Here is a 16,791-nt window from a genome sequence, read left to right as displayed (position 1 = left end):
ATAAAAGCGGGCACGATTCTGTCAAACGCTTTTCCTGCACCTGTTGAAATGTCTGCATGATTTTTTGTTCTTTATGCTACTAACACGGTGTGTTCATTAACTGATTTTCAGATGTGAAACCGGTTCTGCCCTCCTGGGACAGACCTCACTCGGTCACGGTGTGTAACTCTCTTTATGTGATGCTGGATTCAGTTTGCCAGCGTTTTGTGGAGGATGTTTGCATCTATGTTCATAAAGGGCATTGGTCTGTGGTTTCATTTCTCGTAATGTTTTTGTCTGGTGTTGGGATGAGGGTGACACTGGCCTCCTAGCACGAGTTAGCAGTGTTTCCTCCTCTCACTATTTTGGAACACTTTGTGAAGGATTGGTTTTAATTCTTCAAACGTTCAGGAGAATTCACGAGTGAAGCCACCTGGGCCTGAACTTTTCTTCGTGTGAAGTTCTGAAATTATTATTTCTGTCTCTTTCCTTGTTCCAGGTCTGTCTGGACTTCCCATTTCTTCCTCAGTCCCCTGTGGTGCCTTGCCTCTTTCTAGGACTTTTTGTCCATTTTTTCTACACCATTTACTTTGTTAGCACACAATTTTGTAGTATTTCCTTACAGTTCTTTTTATTTCTGTAGGGTTGGTGGTGATGTTCTCTCTTCCGTTTATGACTTTAGCAATTTGAACCTTTTTTCCCCCTTGATCAGTCTAGGTAAAAGGCTGTAATTTTGTTGGTCTTTTCCAAGAACCAGATTTTGGTTTTATTGATTTCCTTTATTGCTTTTGTATTCTCCATTTCACTTATTTGCATTCTGATCTTTATTATTTCCTTCCTTCTGCTTGCTCTGGGTTCAGTCTGCTTTTCTTTTGTCTTAGTTTGCTAAAGTGGAAGGTTGTGTTACTGGGGTGCCTGGGTGGCTGAGTCGGTTAAGTGGCCGACTCTTGATTTTGGCTCAGGTCATGATCTCATGGTTCATGAGATCAAGCCCTGTGTCGGGCTCCGTGCTGATAGGGTGGAGCCTGCTTGGGATTCTCTCTCTTCCTCTCTCTCTGCCCCTCCCTTGCTTGAACTCTCTCTCTCTTTCAAAAAGTGTAGATATGTTATTGATTTGAGCTCTTCTTTTTTAAAAACGTTTTTAAATGTTTTTATTTTTGAGAGAGAGAGAGAGAGAGAGAGAGAGGGAGAGAGCAGGGGAGGGGCAGAGAGAGAGGGAGACACAATCTGAATCCAGGCTCTGAGCTGTCAGCACAGAGCTGGGCACGGGGCTCGAACTCATGAACTGTGAAACCATGACCTGAGCCAAAGTTGGACATTTAATGACTGAGCCACCCAGGCACCCCTCTTTCTTCTTTTTCATAGCACCTTCTTGTAGGGGGACTGACAACTGGGCGCAGGGCAGCAGGATACTGACTTGCAGTTTTAAAAAATTAGTACATGCTCATTGTTGACAATTTTAAATCCAAGTAAGTATAAAGAATAATGTCCATAATCCCACTTCTGGGTGTTAACCACAATTAATAACTGCCACTTAGTGTGTTTCGTGAGAGTTTTTTTTTTTTTAAGTTTATTTATTTTGAGGCAGGGAGGGGCAGAGAGGGAGAGAGAGAGAGCATCCCAAGCAGGCTCCACGCTGTCAGTGCAGAGCCCGACGTGGGGCTTGATCCCACAACCCTGAGATCATGGCCTGAGCCAAAATCAAGAGTTGGATGCTTAACCAGCTGAACCACCCAGGTGCCCCTTGGAGGGTTTGTTTTTTTTTAACGTACAAGCTGGACATGTTTTGTTGAATATGCCCTTCACTTTTCTACAAACGTGGGACTGCATTTCTGTTTGTAATCACCTGTTGGGTATGGGTACATTACCTGTGCCGCAATTTTCCTTTCCCCTGCCTCCCTTCTTTTCCTGAGAGTTGTTCATTTACTCCGCTTGAATTCTGTCCACGGCAGTGGGCTCCCTATGGTTGGGGGCTGTGTCTCAGTGGTGACAGCCCCTCTCCCTTCCTGGTGCGGGGCCCTGCCCCAGGCCCAGGAAGTGGCCTGAAGGGGACAGCTGGGTGCTGGGTGGGCGTATGTGCCTGGGGCAGGAGTACAGGTCTGGCTCCTCACTTCCCTCGCCCGCGGAGGACGCTTGGGGGTAGACAGACGCCTCTCTCTGGACCTGAGCTGACAGCTGAGGTCACCCCGTTGTGCAGGTGTCCAGGCCTTGAGGACGCCCATTGCCGAGGGACTCTGGTGACTGCCTTTGTTCCCTGCGTCCCCCCCCCCCACCCCAGGTGTGAACTTCAGCCTGGACCAGTGCAGCCCCAACGGCACAGATCCCTACAAGCCCAAATGCCCGGAGAGCGATGCCGTCCGGCACGAGCCTGCCTTCCCCGAGTGGCTGACGGTCATCCTGCTCTGCCTGTACCTGCTCTTCACCAACATCCTGCTGCTGAACCTCCTCATCGCCATGTTCAAGTGAGGGCCCCGGGCAGCGCGGTGGGCGGGTCCTTCTCGCCTCCGGAGAGCGCGGTGGGCGGGTCCTTCTCGCCTCCGGAGAGCGCGGTGGGCGGGTCCTTCTCGCCTCCGGAGAGCGCGGTGGGCGGGTCCTTCCTGCCCCTGGGCAGCGTGGTGGGCGGGTCCTTCTCGCCCCCGGAGAGCGCGGTGGGCGGGTCCTTCTCGCCCCCGGAGAGCGCGGTGGGCGGGTCCTTCTCGCCCCCGGAGAGCGCGGTGGGCAGGTCCTTCCTGCCCCTGGGCAGCGTGGTGGGCGGGTCCTTCTCGCCCCCGGAGAGCGCGGTGGGCGGGTCCTTCTCGCCCCCGGAGAGCGCGGTGGGCGGGTCCTTCTCGCCCCCCGGAGAGCGCGGTGGGCGGGTCCTTCTCGCAGCGCTGGCCGGGTCTCCCGTAACCCGCGCTCTCCTTGCCTCCCGCCAGCTACACATTCCAGCAGGTCCAGGAGCACACGGACCAGATCTGGAAGTTCCAGCGTCACGACCTGATAGAGGAGTACCAGGGCAGGCCCCCCGCGCCGCCCCCCTTCATCCTCCTCAGCCACCTGCATCTCTTCATCAAGAGGGTGGTCCTGAAGATCCCCGCCAGGCGGCGCAAGCAGCTCAGTAAGGCCGCCTGCGCCGTCCCCGGGGGCGCGCTCCGCTGGCTTGGGGTGCGGTCGGGGGGCCGGTGGGTGAGCGTGGCTGCTCCTTCTAGAACCCTGTTGGCTCAGCAGGCGTGCAGACCCTCGGACGGGCGTGGGCGGGGTCCTCCCGGTCAGGGCCCCTCCCCGCCAGAGCCTCCCGTGTCCCCTGCACGCGGCGTTCAGGCCCCCTCTGTCCGCCCCCCTGCGCCCGCAGAGAGCAAGCTGGAGAAGAACGAGGAGGCCGCCCTTCTGTCCTGGGAGATCTACCTGAAAGAGAGCTACCTGCAGAACCAGCAGTACCAGCAGAAGCAGAGGCCGGAGCAGAAGATTCAAGACATTGGCAATAAGTACAGGAGGCCGGGGCAGCCCAGGGGCGCGCGAAACCCCCACGGCCCCAAGTCGCACCGGGGACACGGCTCACCTGGGGGAGAGGCCCGGGCACTGCTCCTGGGGCGGGAAGCTTGTGTCCTCCAGCTGACCCGTGGCTCCCCCCTTGGGAAGGACGGATCGCGTGGGGTGGGGAGGAGGGTGAAGGCTGCACCAGCACTGGGGGCAGGGCTGATCCTTGACCTCCTTAGGAGGCAGGGGTGGGGGGAGCTGGTCCTGCTGGCCCTGTGTCTCTCCCTGGGCCAGGAGAGGAGGGGACACGTGCCATGTGGCTATGGCAGCTCCTGGCCCTGGTGCAGTCCCGTTGGCCATGCAGGGAGAGGGGTGTCCTGCCGCCTGGTGGGGGTGGGGGGACAGCCAGCGGGCGGGCTCCCTGCAGGCAGGCGAGCGCCCTCTCCTCAGAGCTGTGCACCTGCCTTGCTGGGTGTCTCTCAGCTCATCCGTGGGCTGGAGCCAATGATGGCAGCCATCGCCTGGCGCGGCTTCCAGAGCGTGCCGGAGGGAGGGCACATGGAGAGCGGTGTGCGCGTCTCGGCTGGAGACGCAGGGGGTCGTGCTGCCCTGCACCAGCCACCTACCTGCTCTCCCTGGTCGGGTGAGGGCTCCGAGGCCCAGGGAGGCAGCATGGCCTGTGCGGCCCCACAGGCCCGGAGCTGAGCTGAGCTGACCCCCACATGCACCTACAAAGGGGGTGGGGGTAGGAGTTTGTTAGTGATGAGGTGGGGTCTCTGACAAGCTTGTCATGGGGACTGAGTCACAGGGGTCCAAAGCCACTCCGTCACCTTCTCTCCAGTAACCACACAGCATATCCACAGGCTGACTTGGGGAACACGGCAGGAAGCGGTTCCGTGGCTTTTGTGGGATTAGGGAACACGTGGTGAAGGGGGGAGTAAACTGCGCCCTCCTCCGCCCCCCGAGAACTGTTCACAGCGGGTCCCGGGCCCAGCTCAGCACTCACTGAAGGGGCTGCTGACTTTGTTACTACGAGGGTTCTCTGAAGGTGCCCTTGAGGGGAGAAGTAGGAAACACCGGGGACAGCCAGGCAGGAGAGTCTGGGCAGTGTTCGGCCGCGGGATCCCTTGCTTATACACTTGGCAGCCAAAGTTGGGTGACGTCCCCATGTGGTGGCAAAATAAGACAAACCCAAACAGACGTTCCCCAAACAGCGGCACTGCCCATCCCCCGAACCCATCGGTGCTCAGAAGCAGCTTTGATCTTTGCACTTGGCTGTCTAGCGGCCTGTCAGCAAATCAAAGGGAGGACTGCTCATCCCTGTGTGACTCCCAGCGATGCTCCCACGGCTGGCAGTGTGGCTGTGTGAGCTGGGGGCGTCCACTTGCTGGAAGATCTTCCCCTTTGGGGCCGTGGGCAGTGTTCCTTCTATACAGAAACGGGTTATAAATACTTTCAGATTCAGGAGAAGGTGCCTGAAGTTAAGGGGTCAGGTAGGGACTCGCACCTACAGACTAGCATCGTGTATCCTCGACATCCAGGCCCCTGGGGCCGGCCCGGCTGGGCTCAGCTGGGTGTTCTTTCAGGGTCAGCACCATGGTGGACCTGCTGGAAATGGAAAGTCTGAAGCGCTCAGGCTCCATGGAGCAGAGACTGGCCTCCCTGGAGGAGCAGGTGAGTTCCAGCCCAGCGCCTCTGTTTCCGGGTCATGGATCTGCCTGGCCGGGGCGCCGCTCTGGTGCAGGGGCTTCGAGGATGAGCACGCTGGGGAAACGGCCAGGAGAAGGAGCTGGGGGATGTTGGGGCCATCGTTCCCAACCGGAAGAGGTGCCTTCTTTGCCCTCCAGAACGTTCTGCCAAACACTTCCCCACTGAGCTTCACCACCCTGCACTGTGGGGCGTCTACACCATGGGCTGCTCCGAGGGAGCCGCTCTCCTCCCCAGCTCTGGCCTCCTCAGAGCTGTCCTCCGAGGTGACCGTGGCCGCAGGACTCCACATCCAGAAGCTATGGGAATTCCAAACCCCCGCGGCTGCTTTCCCAGGCTAACCGCGGATGCTGTTGGGGAGGGAGGGCCCCAGGGCAGCAAGATGCGTTTGAACGTCTGGGTGGAGCACTGGGCTGAGTAACATCAGAAAGCGTGTGGACGTCTCAGACCAGCCCCAGACGGTTGGAACGTTGGGTCAAGGTTCTGATGCTTCTGCACGAGGGGGAGCTCAGAGGACATTGCCAACAGGCAGCAGGCAGTCGATGAACAGCCTCCGCCCCACTCATCCCCCATCAATGCCCACTGATGGTCCCCCCACTAGTCGGGCCACGCCTGCTGGGCTCCAAGTCCTGAACCTGAGACAGGCAGCCCTGAGCAGCCTCACATCTGAGAGTTAATCACCTTGCAGGCCAGCTGGGCTCAGGTGCTTGAACATCTGTTCACCCATCCGTCCATCCGTCCATCCATCATCCTTCCATCCACCCATCTTTCCTTCCTTTCTTCTCTCCTCCCTCCTCCCATCCATCTTTCCTTCCTTCCTTCCTTCCTTCCTTCCTTCCTTCCTTCCTTCTTTCCTTCCTTCCTCCCTTCCCTCCTTCCCCCTCCCTCCCTCCCTCTCTTCATCCATTCATCCACCCATCCATCTGTCATTTCATGTTTCCTGTGCCCCTCGTCCATGCCACATCCAGGGCTGGCCTGGGGAACATCAAGGCAAACAGGCATTGCCTCCCCCTCAGAGATTTGCAGTCTGGGGGGCACAGACATAAATGTCCATTGTCACAGTATGGTTTAGTAAGTGCAGCAATCAAGGCAGATGCAGGGGCTGGTGGTCAGGGAGGCCTCGGGCCTTCAGAATAAGAGGGGTGGACTGGGAGGAGGTTGGGTCCCTGCCCCTCTGTGCCCCTCTTGCTGGGGGCTTTCTTATGAGCACCCCTGCTGCCCATAGCAGCCTCCCAGCAGGCAACACCTGAGCCCCACACGCTGTCACAGGAATCTTGTCTCTTCCCAGCTCTGCTGTGTCAGGTGGGGCAAGCCACTCGGCCCTGTGATGGTGGGGTGCCCACCGTGAGCCAGCCCCTGCCCTGGGACCGCTGTACACGGGGGTCTGCCCCTACTGCCTTCTCCCCTGTGGGTCCCTGCCTTGCTGACGCCCTCCCAAACGGGTGCAGCTGCTGCTGAACTGAGTTCTCCTGGCCCCGTTGGTCCCCTGGCTCCCACCATCTCCCGTAGTTGAACATGTTTGACTTCCAGGAGTTTCTTTTCTCTGGGAGGAGCAAGAGCCATGGGGAGCCTTGATGGGCGGTCACGCACCACCTTCCTGCGGCTCTGGTTTGTCTTACTGTGGCTTCAGGATGGTTCAGCGGCCTCTGCCGTGTCCAGTCCCAGTGGCCATTGCGTCTCACGGGTGGGCACTGCCCGTGACACCGAGGGAAGCAGGGCAGGCTCTGATGCCTGTGGGTCACTGCAGCCTTCCCATAGTGCCCTCGCCGGTTCAGTGGAGGGCTGGGTGTGCCGTACGGAGGCAGGCGTGGACCAAATCTTGTTTGGGATGTGCCTTCCAGGTGGCCCAGATGTCCAGAGCGCTGCACTGGGTCATGAAGGCCCTGAGGGACGGTGGCTTCGGCTCAGAGGAGGGCATCCCCGCCCCGGGTGAGTGTGCGGCCCTGCCAGCAGCTGGTACCTGCTTGAGTCTGGGGGTCTGTGGGGAGGAGACGCAGCAGGCTGGATTCTGGCGGGGGCTGGGGGTAGGCCGACTGAGCTGCTCCTGGGTCCCATGGGCCTGGGGGAGGGTAGACTGCCCCACAGAAGCAGGGACCCTGCACAACCGAGCCCCTGACTGGACCTGATGGGGGGCTTTGAGAGGGGGCCTGCGCATCATGCTATACAGGAGGGGCCGCTCCAGGATGCGGCCAAGACCCAGACCGGGTGGCAGAAACTATAGTCCGTGTGTCTTTTTTTTAATGTTTATTTATTTTTGAGAGAGAAAGAGAGAGAGAGAGGGAAGGGGTGAGCGGGGTGGGGGGGGGGCCAGAGAGAGGGACAGAGAATCCCAAAGCAGCTTCCGCACTGTCAGCACAGAGCCTAACGTGGGGCTTGATCCCACGAACTGTGAGATCGTGATCTGAGCCGAAGTCAGACACTCAACTGAGTGAGCCACCCAGGTGCCCCCCCAAAGTCCATATTTCTAAGTTTGCAGCCAGCCAAGAAATGGGCAAGACTGGCCCTCCTGGGGCGGTGCTGACCCCGGAGGGGGCACATGTGCCCTCCCTAGCCGGATGGGCTTCTGTAAGGGCCGTGAGTCCAGCTAATTACCGAGAACTCTGGGGCAGCCACACAAGGAGGCAGGTGCTGGCTGGGGGGACACTGCCCGACCCCAGATCTCTGCCCCCCCAGGGCCGTAGTGGGGAGCCCCCCTTCGGGGCTGGTGGTGTTCAGTCTGGTCTCGGGGAGGCGGAGGTGGCCCAGTTCTGGGGAAAGAACCATCGAGGACGCCCCTGTCCTGTGGGCCAGGTGCCTGAGCCGGGGCCTGGCTTTGCCCACGGCTCCCTGTGGCTGTTCCCAGCACCCCAGAAGGCCTCAGAGGGGCAGGACCTCGAGCCGGACGGCAGACAGGAGGAGGAGGACGTGGGCGACACCCACCACGTGAACGCCCGGCACCTCCTGTACCCCAACTCCCACGTCACCCGTTTCCCCGTGCCCAACGAGAAGGTTCCCTGGGAGGTGAGTGCGGGTCCTGGCGCTCTCCCACCGGGCCAGAGGTGCCCCGTGTTCTGGACACGGCCAGGCGCCGGGTGGACAAGCCTGTGCAGTCCCACAGGGACGTGCTGGGCAGAGGAGGAAACTGAGTCACCAGGACCACACAGCTAGAGGTAGTGGAGCTGGGTGCCCAGTGGGTTGCTGACCCTACAGGGAGGTGACTGCCCCGTTACCTCCAGTGGCCTCACTCATCCCAGACCCCAGCATCCCCAAGGACTGGTCGCTGCCCCTTTCGTGAGTGCAGGTGAGGGATAGCATCGAGGAGGGAGGAAGAGGAAGGGCAACAGCATCTGTGTGCCCTCCCCGCCCCCACGGGCTTTCCCTCTGGCCTTTCTAGAACATTCCAGGCTGTTGCCTCCATTCCTTCTCCCCAGTCTCTGCCAGCTGGAGTCCCTCTGGAGTCCAGCCTAGACCCCTGCCCCATCCTGGGGGCTCCCCTGGACCACCAGTGCCATCTCCAGCCCCCTCGGCTGGGTCCCTGGGGGTGGTACGCTCAGCCTGCCTGAGCTCAGAGCTGCCCTGTGCACTTTGGGGTCTGTCTCGGGGTCCATGGCATGAGCGCTTTGAGGAAGAGGTGCTGCTGTCGGTCATCCTGGCCGCAGGGCCCTAGCCGTGGTCAGGGGTGCCAGTCTGAGGGCTGCGGGGGCCCTAGCCGTGGTCGGGGGTGCCAGTCTGAGGGCAGGACCGGCGTCTTTGTGCAGACGGCGTTTCTCATCTACGACCCGCCCTTTTACACAGACGACAGGAAGGACAGGGGCTTGGTGGACCCCGTGGGAAAGTGAGTGTGCACATCCTTGGCCCTGGGCAGGAGGGAGGGTGGGGGACCAGCAGGCGCTCCGGGGTGACGGCCAGAAGGAGCTCAGGGTGAGGGCCTGCCTCCTGCCTGGGCAGGGTGCCCTGTCCTCCCCAAGGGCTGGGACATTCTGGGTGAGGCACCTGGCTGGGGGCACCTGCCAGAGACACGGGGCTCTCTGACAGTCCTGGTCACTGCCCTCTCTTACGGGGACGTGGCCTCTCCGCTTTTCCCAGCGCCCTGGAGCCTCTGTCTGGGATCAGCTACAACGCCGTGGACGGACCCATAGACCGGCGGAGCTTCCACGGGGTCTACGTGGTTCAGGACGGGCTCCCTCTGTGAGTGCGGCCGCCCGCCATCCCGCGTCAGCCGGGCCTTTGTGGGGCTTGCTTCTGGGGTCAGCCGTCCTGTCCTGGCAAACTAGCCATCTTTCTGATGGAAGTGAACAAAATGCAGAAGAAAAGAGATGCTGATGTAAAACGCTGCCTTGCTCGATGAGACCCATCTCTGCGTCTCCCAGGACACCGGTGTGGAGCTGGGGAGGCGCACTTACCCCGGCTGGCCTTGGGGCTTGGCCCTCGTCCCTGAGTGCCCTTGGTGACTTCCCGCCATCTCCACAGATTCTGACAAAGAGCAGGCTTGCCCTGAGAGGGAGGAGTTGAGGGGCCAGCGGGGGTGGCGTCAGGGGACGGTGGTGTTTCCTACTTCTGTTCTCTGTGGGGACGGGCACCGTGTCCCATTGTACTCTGAGTACATCCAATGTCAAGATGTTGAGTGACGGTGGCGTCACACCCAGCAGTCACTTGGTGAGCACCTCTGGGTGTCAGCCTGGGGTCCTGGGGATGCCCAGGGTGCAGCACCAGGGGCCGGAGGAAGAGGAAGGCACCATGAGAATTAGGGGAGGGACCACAGACGGGGCCAGAGGTGGCTTGAGAGAGGGGGCGGGTGGGGCGGCCTCTGGGGAATGTCCTGAAACAGGAGTGGGTGTCTGTGCCCGGAGCCAGAGGTGGTATAAGGAGGTGGCGGGAGACGGCGGGGTGTGAACGCGGAGTCCCTGGTCCCAGTCGAGGTGGCAGGAGGCCGCGTGCGATGGGGTGGACACGGGTGGTGCCGTGGGAGAGAGCAGGCTGGAGAGTCACAGAGGGACCCACAGGCCCTGCCCCTGCATGTGTGAGGCCTTGGGATGCAGACGCGTGTCGTGCGGTGCAATGGGCTGGTCACACGGTCTCTAGGGGTCGGGACGGCCACATTAACACCTGTGCTGGACTTCTGCTCCCAAGGAGATCTCTGTCTTTTCCAACCAACTCCAAGGTGACCTGAATCTCTTGCCTCATCTCTTGGAGTCCCTAAAGGACAAGATTTGTCCCTAGGTGGACAGTCCTGGGTGGGGAGGCAGATTCGGCCAGGCTGGTGGAGGGGATCCTATCCCAGCCTCCACACACTGGCTCCTTCCCTGCCTCCCGCCGAGGAGAGCGGCCTGGGGTCTGAGAGCCCTGGGCCAGGGCAGGTCCAGGTAGAGTTGGCACACTGCCCCGTGAGTGGCCCCCGCCCACGGCCCCACCTGGTCCCGCCGGATGCAGGCAACAATCTAAGCAGACCCGTCCTCCCCAGGAACCCCATGGGCCGCACAGGACTGCGTGGACGTGGAAGCCTCGGTTGCTTTGGACCCAACCACACGCTACAGCCTGTGATCACCCGGTGAGTGTGCCACTGAGGCACCCACGGGCCCCTCCCCATGTGCTCAGAGCTGAGGGGACAGATCGCACGTGGCACATGGTGCCAGGCTCATGGTGGGGCCTGGATAAGTGAAAGTGCACCCGAGATGCAGGGCAGGGGTGTCCCTGTCCCCTGGGAAAAGCCCAGGCCTGTCCCCACCCCTGGAAGCTGCCCTTGCTTCCTTGTGGGCCCCCCTCGGTTAGCGGGCCTCTGGGAGGAGGGCAAAGCCATGGCCAGGGCCCAGGACCACAGACGAGATGAAAATACACATAATCCCGCCCAGCATTTCCAGAGTAAGGAGAGGAGCAGGTGGGGCCAGGCCGTGTGCTTCTTTGAGGCTCGTGATAAAAAAATATTCTCCTCAAAGGCCCGTCCACTCCAGTCCCTCTAGTGGTGTGGAAGCAGGAAAGACATCCTAATGGTCCCTGTCTCCGTTCTTCCCCTGGAGCCATGTTGGGAAAGGAGACAGGGTTGCCCCCGTCCGCCCCGTGTCCTCCTCAGTAAGGGGGGGGGGGGCTGACCGCAGAGTCCCTGTGAGCTGCCCCTTTTACAGGTGGAGGCGGAACCAGGATGGAGCCATCTGTAGGAAAAGCATAAAGAAAATGCTCGAAGTGCTGGTCGTAAAGCACTCTCTCTCAGAACACTGGGCCTTGCCAGGGGTAAGCCATGCAAGCTGTCTGTCCAGAGCGTCTGTCCCTCCATCCATCCCACCCAACGACGGAACACCTGCTCCTACAGTCCCCGCCCTGGGCAGTTCTGGACTCTGTCCCTGGTGCTGAAGGACAAACCAATACTTGGCTTTTTAGGAGGGATTCTCCCTGCTGTCTACTCATTTTGCTGTAGTGAAAACGGGTTCAGATACTCTCTGGTGTGAGCACTGTGTCCCGAGCACCAGGCTCAGCACTGCGGCTGCGTCAGGGGCTAGGCTGCGTGTCCTCGAGGAGCTCATGGCCTTGGAGGCAAATATGGCTCCCCATGCAGGTGTCTCAGGCAGGCACCTGCCTCTTGGTGTGCGGCCCTGAGCTGACCCTAAGGACAGGACAGGGGCCAGGGCTGGGAGGAGGGGGCATATGGCCCCTCAGCTCTGGAGTGGCAACTGGTTGCAGGGCTGAAGGCCAGAATGCATCCGGGGCCTTGTGGGAATCAACATAACTGGGCTGCAGAAGGCCCTGGGCTGGCCCCCCCAGGTGTTACTCCCAGATCAGTCTGCCTGCCCCGACTCCCACCCGTGTTCTGGGGGTCCTGGCAAGAGGACCACGTTCCCTGACAGGCTCTGGGTCGGTGCACAGCATCTGGGCTGCAGCCCCATTTGGGAGCCTCTCCTCTGGGCCTGCTTCTGGGAAGTCGTGATTTACCCCAACTCGGCACCCACCGTGGCCCAGTGGCCGCTCTCCTGGGGGCGGCCTGTTGGTGAGCATGTGTGGGGCGGTGGTTCCACTGGGTCCCCAGGCTGCAACAAGGATTCTGGGCAGCTCCAGCCCTGCAGCCACGATCCCCTGTGCCCCCCAGCTGAAGGAGCACCACTCTGAACCAGGTGTCGGGCCGGCCCCTCTCCCCTGGGAGAGAGTCTCTAGCACGATTCAGCCTTCCTCGTGGGCACTTTGGCCTCTCCGGGTGGGACACTGGCCCAGTCGCTGGTGGCATCTTCCAAGCAGTGTCCCCCCACCACTGCAGCTTTTGGGGGGCACAGGCGTCTCAGGGGACAAAGCGGATGGATGTGATGTGGACCTCGAGAGACGTTAATAACAAACAGGGTCTCTCGGAGGGGTGGAGGCCGGGCAGTGCAGGTGCAGGGCCCATGTCCCCGGGGTGGGTGGCGTCGGGAGGGGCTGGGAGCTCAGCCTGGGGGAGCAGAGGTGAGAGACGGCATGTAGGGGAATGCAAGCAAATAGTTAAAACATGCCCTTCTGCTGGTGGCCAGGGCGCTGGAGGGCAGGGCGCGTGTTGCTTTATGGGCGCCCACACGTACTCCCCAAACATTGTGCCGCTGGTCTGACGCACCCCTGCTCCACACAGGCTGACGTGGGCAGTGCACTCTGGACAATGTCACTCCAGCCCTGAGACAGCCAAGCGGCCCGACAGTCATCTGCCTGTGGCTCCAGGGGGCTGGCCTGCTGCCCACTCTGGGCAGATGGCCAGTGGAGGTGGGTCTCCGAACAGCCTTCAGACCTGCCCCTGCCTCCTCTCTGCCCAGGGCTCCCGGGAACCAGGAGAGATACTGCCCCGGAAGCTGAAGCAGGTCCTCCGTAGAGAGTTCTGGTCTTCCTTCCAGAACTTGCTGACGCAGGGCACAGAGGTAAGGTGGCCTCTCTGCTGCGGTCCCATCTGTGTGCCCCGGCCCCCTACGGTGTGCTGGTGGGGAGGGCTGCAGGGTGAGCCGGATGGGACACTGGGGACCCTGCTCCCGCCCCAGGAAGGAGCTGGGACCAGGAGGCGTGGCCCTGGCTCTGGTCCCTGGGCACCTGCCTTCCCTCCCTGACCTTCTTCTCTCCAGGTCAGGGGGGGCAGGCCGCCTCCTCCGCCACACACACTCTTGCCCTGGAGCACGTGGGTGCACGGGGACCGCGGTGTCTGAGTCTCCCAGGCCAGAGGGGGCATTGGGCCAGAGCCCGGCTCCCCAAGGCCTGGACGGGGGTGGGGGCGGGGGGCCTGTATTCTCCACCGTCTTTTCTTAGTTACGAAAGCGGTACGTTACACGTTTGGTGTAACACACGCACCTTCACACTCACCCACAGGAGCCCCGCTCCAGACTTTGTTTACTTCTTTACACACCTGCCGCGGGCTCTGTTGCCAGTTTTCTCTCTGCGCTCGAACGCCCATACACTCTTAATAAAAATGGGGCCACACAGCACACGCTTCTCTGTAACTTGCTTCTTCACTTAATTTGCAATGCTCATATTTACAAATTTGCCTCCTCTTTTACATGGTCGCATAATGATGTGTGTCATGATTTCTTGAACGTCCTCTCGGTGGACCCAGAGTTGGTACTGGTCCTGTGTCTCTCCTATCTTAGGATGAAACAGGCGATCGCTGATATTTAGGGTGTTGACCTGTGAACCTGGTCATTTCATAAGGGCTGTCCTGTGCAGTGCCCCAGGGAATAGCACCGTCTCTTTGTAGAAAAGAATTAAGTAGTTTATTTATGGAGGTGAAACAGAACATAAAATTAACCATTTTAGAGTGAACAGGTCAGTGGCATTTAGGGCATTGGCCATGTTGTGCCACCATCACCTCCCACCTGTTCCAGAACATTCCATCCCCCATGAGCAGTCATTGCCTTTCCCCCCACCATTCCCTGGCACCCACTGACCTGCGTTCTGTTCTGCGTCCCGGCCTGTTCAGGACACTGGCTGTGAGTGGAATCACACAGGACGCACGCCGGCTTTGGCGTCTGGCTTCTTTCACTTAGTACAGTGTTTGTGACATCCGCCATCCCGTTTTCATCCTCCTGAGGACAGTCGAGGCGGGTGTGGATGCCAAGCCAGAGACCAGGAGGGAGCTGAGGGAGGCGCGGACCCCGCGGTGGGTCGGGCACGTGGGAGGTGGCGTTGGGGAGCAGGCGGCAAGGGGCAGGGAGAGAGCCCGGCGGGGCCCCGGGAGCAGTGGACGGCTGTGCTCAGTGTCCCTGGGCCGGGACGGAGCGCAGGACATGCATGGGGCCCCTCCCTCGGGGAGGAAGCCGGGGCGGACCGGCTCACCCCTGCGCTGCCTCCCAGGTATACAGAGGGTACGTGGACGACCCGAGGAACACGGACAACGCCTGGATTGAGACCGTGGCCATCAGCATCCACTTCTCAGACCAGAGCGACATGGACCTGAAGAGGCTGAACTCTGTATGGGCCTGGGCCGCAGGCTCCCGGTTGTCGGGGCGGGGGGGGGGGGGAGATGCAGGCGAGTGAGCTCTGAGGGTCACTTGGGGCCTCCAGGAGGGGTCTGCCTGGCCTCCCGGGGGGCCGGAGCTGGCCACGACCAGAGAGCGGGGGCTGCAGAGAGCAGAGGGCTCCGAGAGGCACTGGGAGAGGCGAGAGGGCACCAGCAGGTGGCTGAATGGGGACCCTCGGACGGGACTCCCTGGGGGAGGCTGGTTCCCACGCCTTCATGGGGATAATGTCTCCACATTTATATCAGTCCCACTGTCCCTAATCCAGACTGGATTTAAAGGACAGTACACCTGAGATGAAGGCCACCTGCTCTTTTCTCGTCAAGGACTTTCAGAGCTTGGCGGGAATTTCCCGTCATGCCTGAAGTAGCTGTTCTTTCTCCCCTTTGACAGAAGAATACAGGGAGGCAGCCCTAGGCAGAGACCGGGAGCGCGTGTCACCCCCCCCCCCCCCCCCCCCCCGCCACCGGGCCCTTCTGAGCCCAGCCGCAGCTCTGGGGTATGGGGCAGAGGCGGGGCCAGCTCAGGAGGGAGTCAGGACCTACGTTTGCCCTTGCAGCACCTGCATGCCTGTGACCCCGGGATGTCCGTCCGATGGCAGGTCGTGGACAGGCGCATCCCGCTGTATGCCAACCACAAGACCATCCTCCAGAAGGTGGCCACTCTGTATGGGGCTTTCTACTGACCCGTGGACTCTGGCCGGGCCCCGATGCCCGGGGCGGGTGAGGCTGGTCTACCCACAGCCCCCTTGGAAGCTCGGCTGCCAGGGACTCAGGCCGAGGCCGGCCACCCAAGGCACGGGCCGCCCTGGGCCTCGGATGGGCAAGGGGCTGCTGCTGGGACACCTCGCGGTGTGGTCTGGGAATCTGCTGCTTCTCACAGCCACCTCGAGTCACTGAGCAGACGAGCCTGTGAATTGGAGGGCGTCAGGGCGCCCTGGGAGGAGAGCCGAGGCAGGGCACGGGCCGGCTCTGGTCACACGGCCATTCCTCACGGCCGGCGTGGCTCCTGGGATCCCGCCAGCCATGGCTGCCCCTGGCGGCCTCAGCCCTCAGCCCAAGTGACTCCCTCCTGGTCACGTCGTGAGCAGCTCGCCCACCACCAGATGTGCATTGGCCCAAGGCCCGCATTTCCTGCACAGTTGGGACTGTGGCCTTGTCCTGGAGCCCACACCCCAGAGGTGGCACCCACCGTGACTTCACTCGGACCCTCACCTGCCCTGGGGTGGGGCCCCGTGGGAGCCTCAGTTCACGGCCCTGGCCTCTCAGGGCTGAGCCCCTTTGAGGGTCAAGACCCAGGCAAGCACACGCCTTCTCTGGGGGTCAAAGTGTGTCTGCCTCTGTGCTGTCCTGGGGATCCGGGCAGGGGCTCTCCACGCACAGCACTCCCTGTGAGCCCAGGGTGGGGCAGGCGGTGGGCCTAGATGGTGGGGGGGGCCGCTCTGCTCAGTGTCCATGACTCTCAAGCCATCAGCATAAACCGCCAGCAGTCATCAGGGCCAGGATATCGTAAAACCCAACATTAAATCTGTTGCCCGTACCAGCCCGGCCAGCCTCTCTGTGTTCCCTACAAAGTTACAGACATGGGCAGTGGTCAGGGGGCTGTGTCTGGGCCACTGAGACCTCTTCCGGCCCGCGGCCCAGCTGCCTGTGGCCCGAGGGCGTCTCCTGTGGCCATCTCCCCCCGGGTTCCTCCCCTTGGACACCCTGCAGGCTCCTCGGGCCCAGACCGGTCCACCCCCACCGGCCCCCCGTTTTTCATTCTCCTGGACCCGCCTCCAGCATGGCCCCTGGTGCCCAGGCTGGGACTTGGCAAGGCCACGCCCTGTCTGTGGCTGCCCACGCCCAGGTGTGGGGGGGCCTTGGTTTTTTTATCTAGACTCCCAACTAGCATCCGACTGGCAGCACCGAATAAAAACATTTTAGAATGGAAAGACTCAGAAAATGTGTCGCTCGTGCATCCTTTCTGAAGCATCTTCTTTGTTTTTATTTTATTGTTTACTTACTTATTTATGAATATAATTTATTGCCACGTTAGCTAACATACGGTGCATGCAGTGTGCTCTTGGCTTCAGGGGTAGATTTCTGTGGTTCATCACTCACATACCACACCCAGTGCTCAGCCCAGCAAGTGCCCTCCTCGGTGCCCGTCACCCATTTGCCCCTCCTCCCAGCTCAAACCGTCAGTTTGTTCTCCGTATTTGAGTCTCTTACGGTTTGCCGCC

The 16,791-nt window shown here is 60.8% G+C and overlaps 1 protein-coding gene and 1 non-coding gene across 13 annotated transcripts in view; both read left to right on the top strand.

The window, feature by feature from the left end:
• TRPM2 (transient receptor potential cation channel subfamily M member 2) overlaps nucleotides 1-16,500 on the top strand; it is a 56,212-nt gene extending 39,712 nt beyond the window's left edge. For 8 of the 12 annotated variants that reach the window (XM_019432653.2, XM_019432654.2, XM_053902978.1 and 5 more), the window contains exons 21-34: nucleotides 2,258-2,441; nucleotides 2,895-3,076; nucleotides 3,311-3,443; nucleotides 5,022-5,109; nucleotides 6,984-7,071; nucleotides 7,985-8,142; nucleotides 8,880-8,956; nucleotides 9,208-9,309; nucleotides 10,583-10,669; nucleotides 11,241-11,346; nucleotides 12,882-12,983; nucleotides 14,141-14,209; nucleotides 14,404-14,520; nucleotides 15,127-16,500. In XM_019432653.2, the coding sequence (XP_019288198.1) occupies nucleotides 2,258-2,441; nucleotides 2,895-3,076; nucleotides 3,311-3,443; nucleotides 5,022-5,109; nucleotides 6,984-7,071; nucleotides 7,985-8,142; nucleotides 8,880-8,956; nucleotides 9,208-9,309; nucleotides 10,583-10,669; nucleotides 11,241-11,346; nucleotides 12,882-12,983; nucleotides 14,141-14,209; nucleotides 14,404-14,520; nucleotides 15,127-15,252 (1,619 nt within the window). In that variant the 3' untranslated portion in view covers nucleotides 15,253-16,500. Of the gene's footprint in view, nucleotides 1-2,257; nucleotides 2,442-2,894; nucleotides 3,077-3,310; nucleotides 3,444-5,021; nucleotides 5,110-6,983; nucleotides 7,072-7,984; nucleotides 8,143-8,879; nucleotides 8,957-9,207; nucleotides 9,310-10,582; nucleotides 10,670-11,240; nucleotides 11,347-12,881; nucleotides 12,984-14,140; nucleotides 14,210-14,403; nucleotides 14,521-15,126 lie in introns of those variants that run through there. The other 4 variants (XM_053902982.1, XM_053902983.1, XM_053902984.1 and 1 more) reach the window with 4 other exon arrangements.
• On the top strand, nucleotides 11,300-11,376 carry LOC128777510 (Z6 small nucleolar RNA). The gene has a single exon (XR_008422755.1). It is a non-coding gene; the product is annotated as a Z6 small nucleolar RNA (small nucleolar RNA).
• Nucleotides 16,501-16,791: the final 291 nt, after the last annotated feature.

This window comes from Panthera pardus, unplaced genomic scaffold (genome assembly GCF_024362965.1).
Source record: "Panthera pardus isolate Hobbes unplaced genomic scaffold, ASM2436296v1 HiC_scaffold_16, whole genome shotgun sequence".
NCBI lineage: Eukaryota > Metazoa > Chordata > Mammalia > Carnivora > Felidae > Panthera > Panthera pardus.
This window is presented reverse-complemented; position numbering and strand designations above follow the sequence as displayed.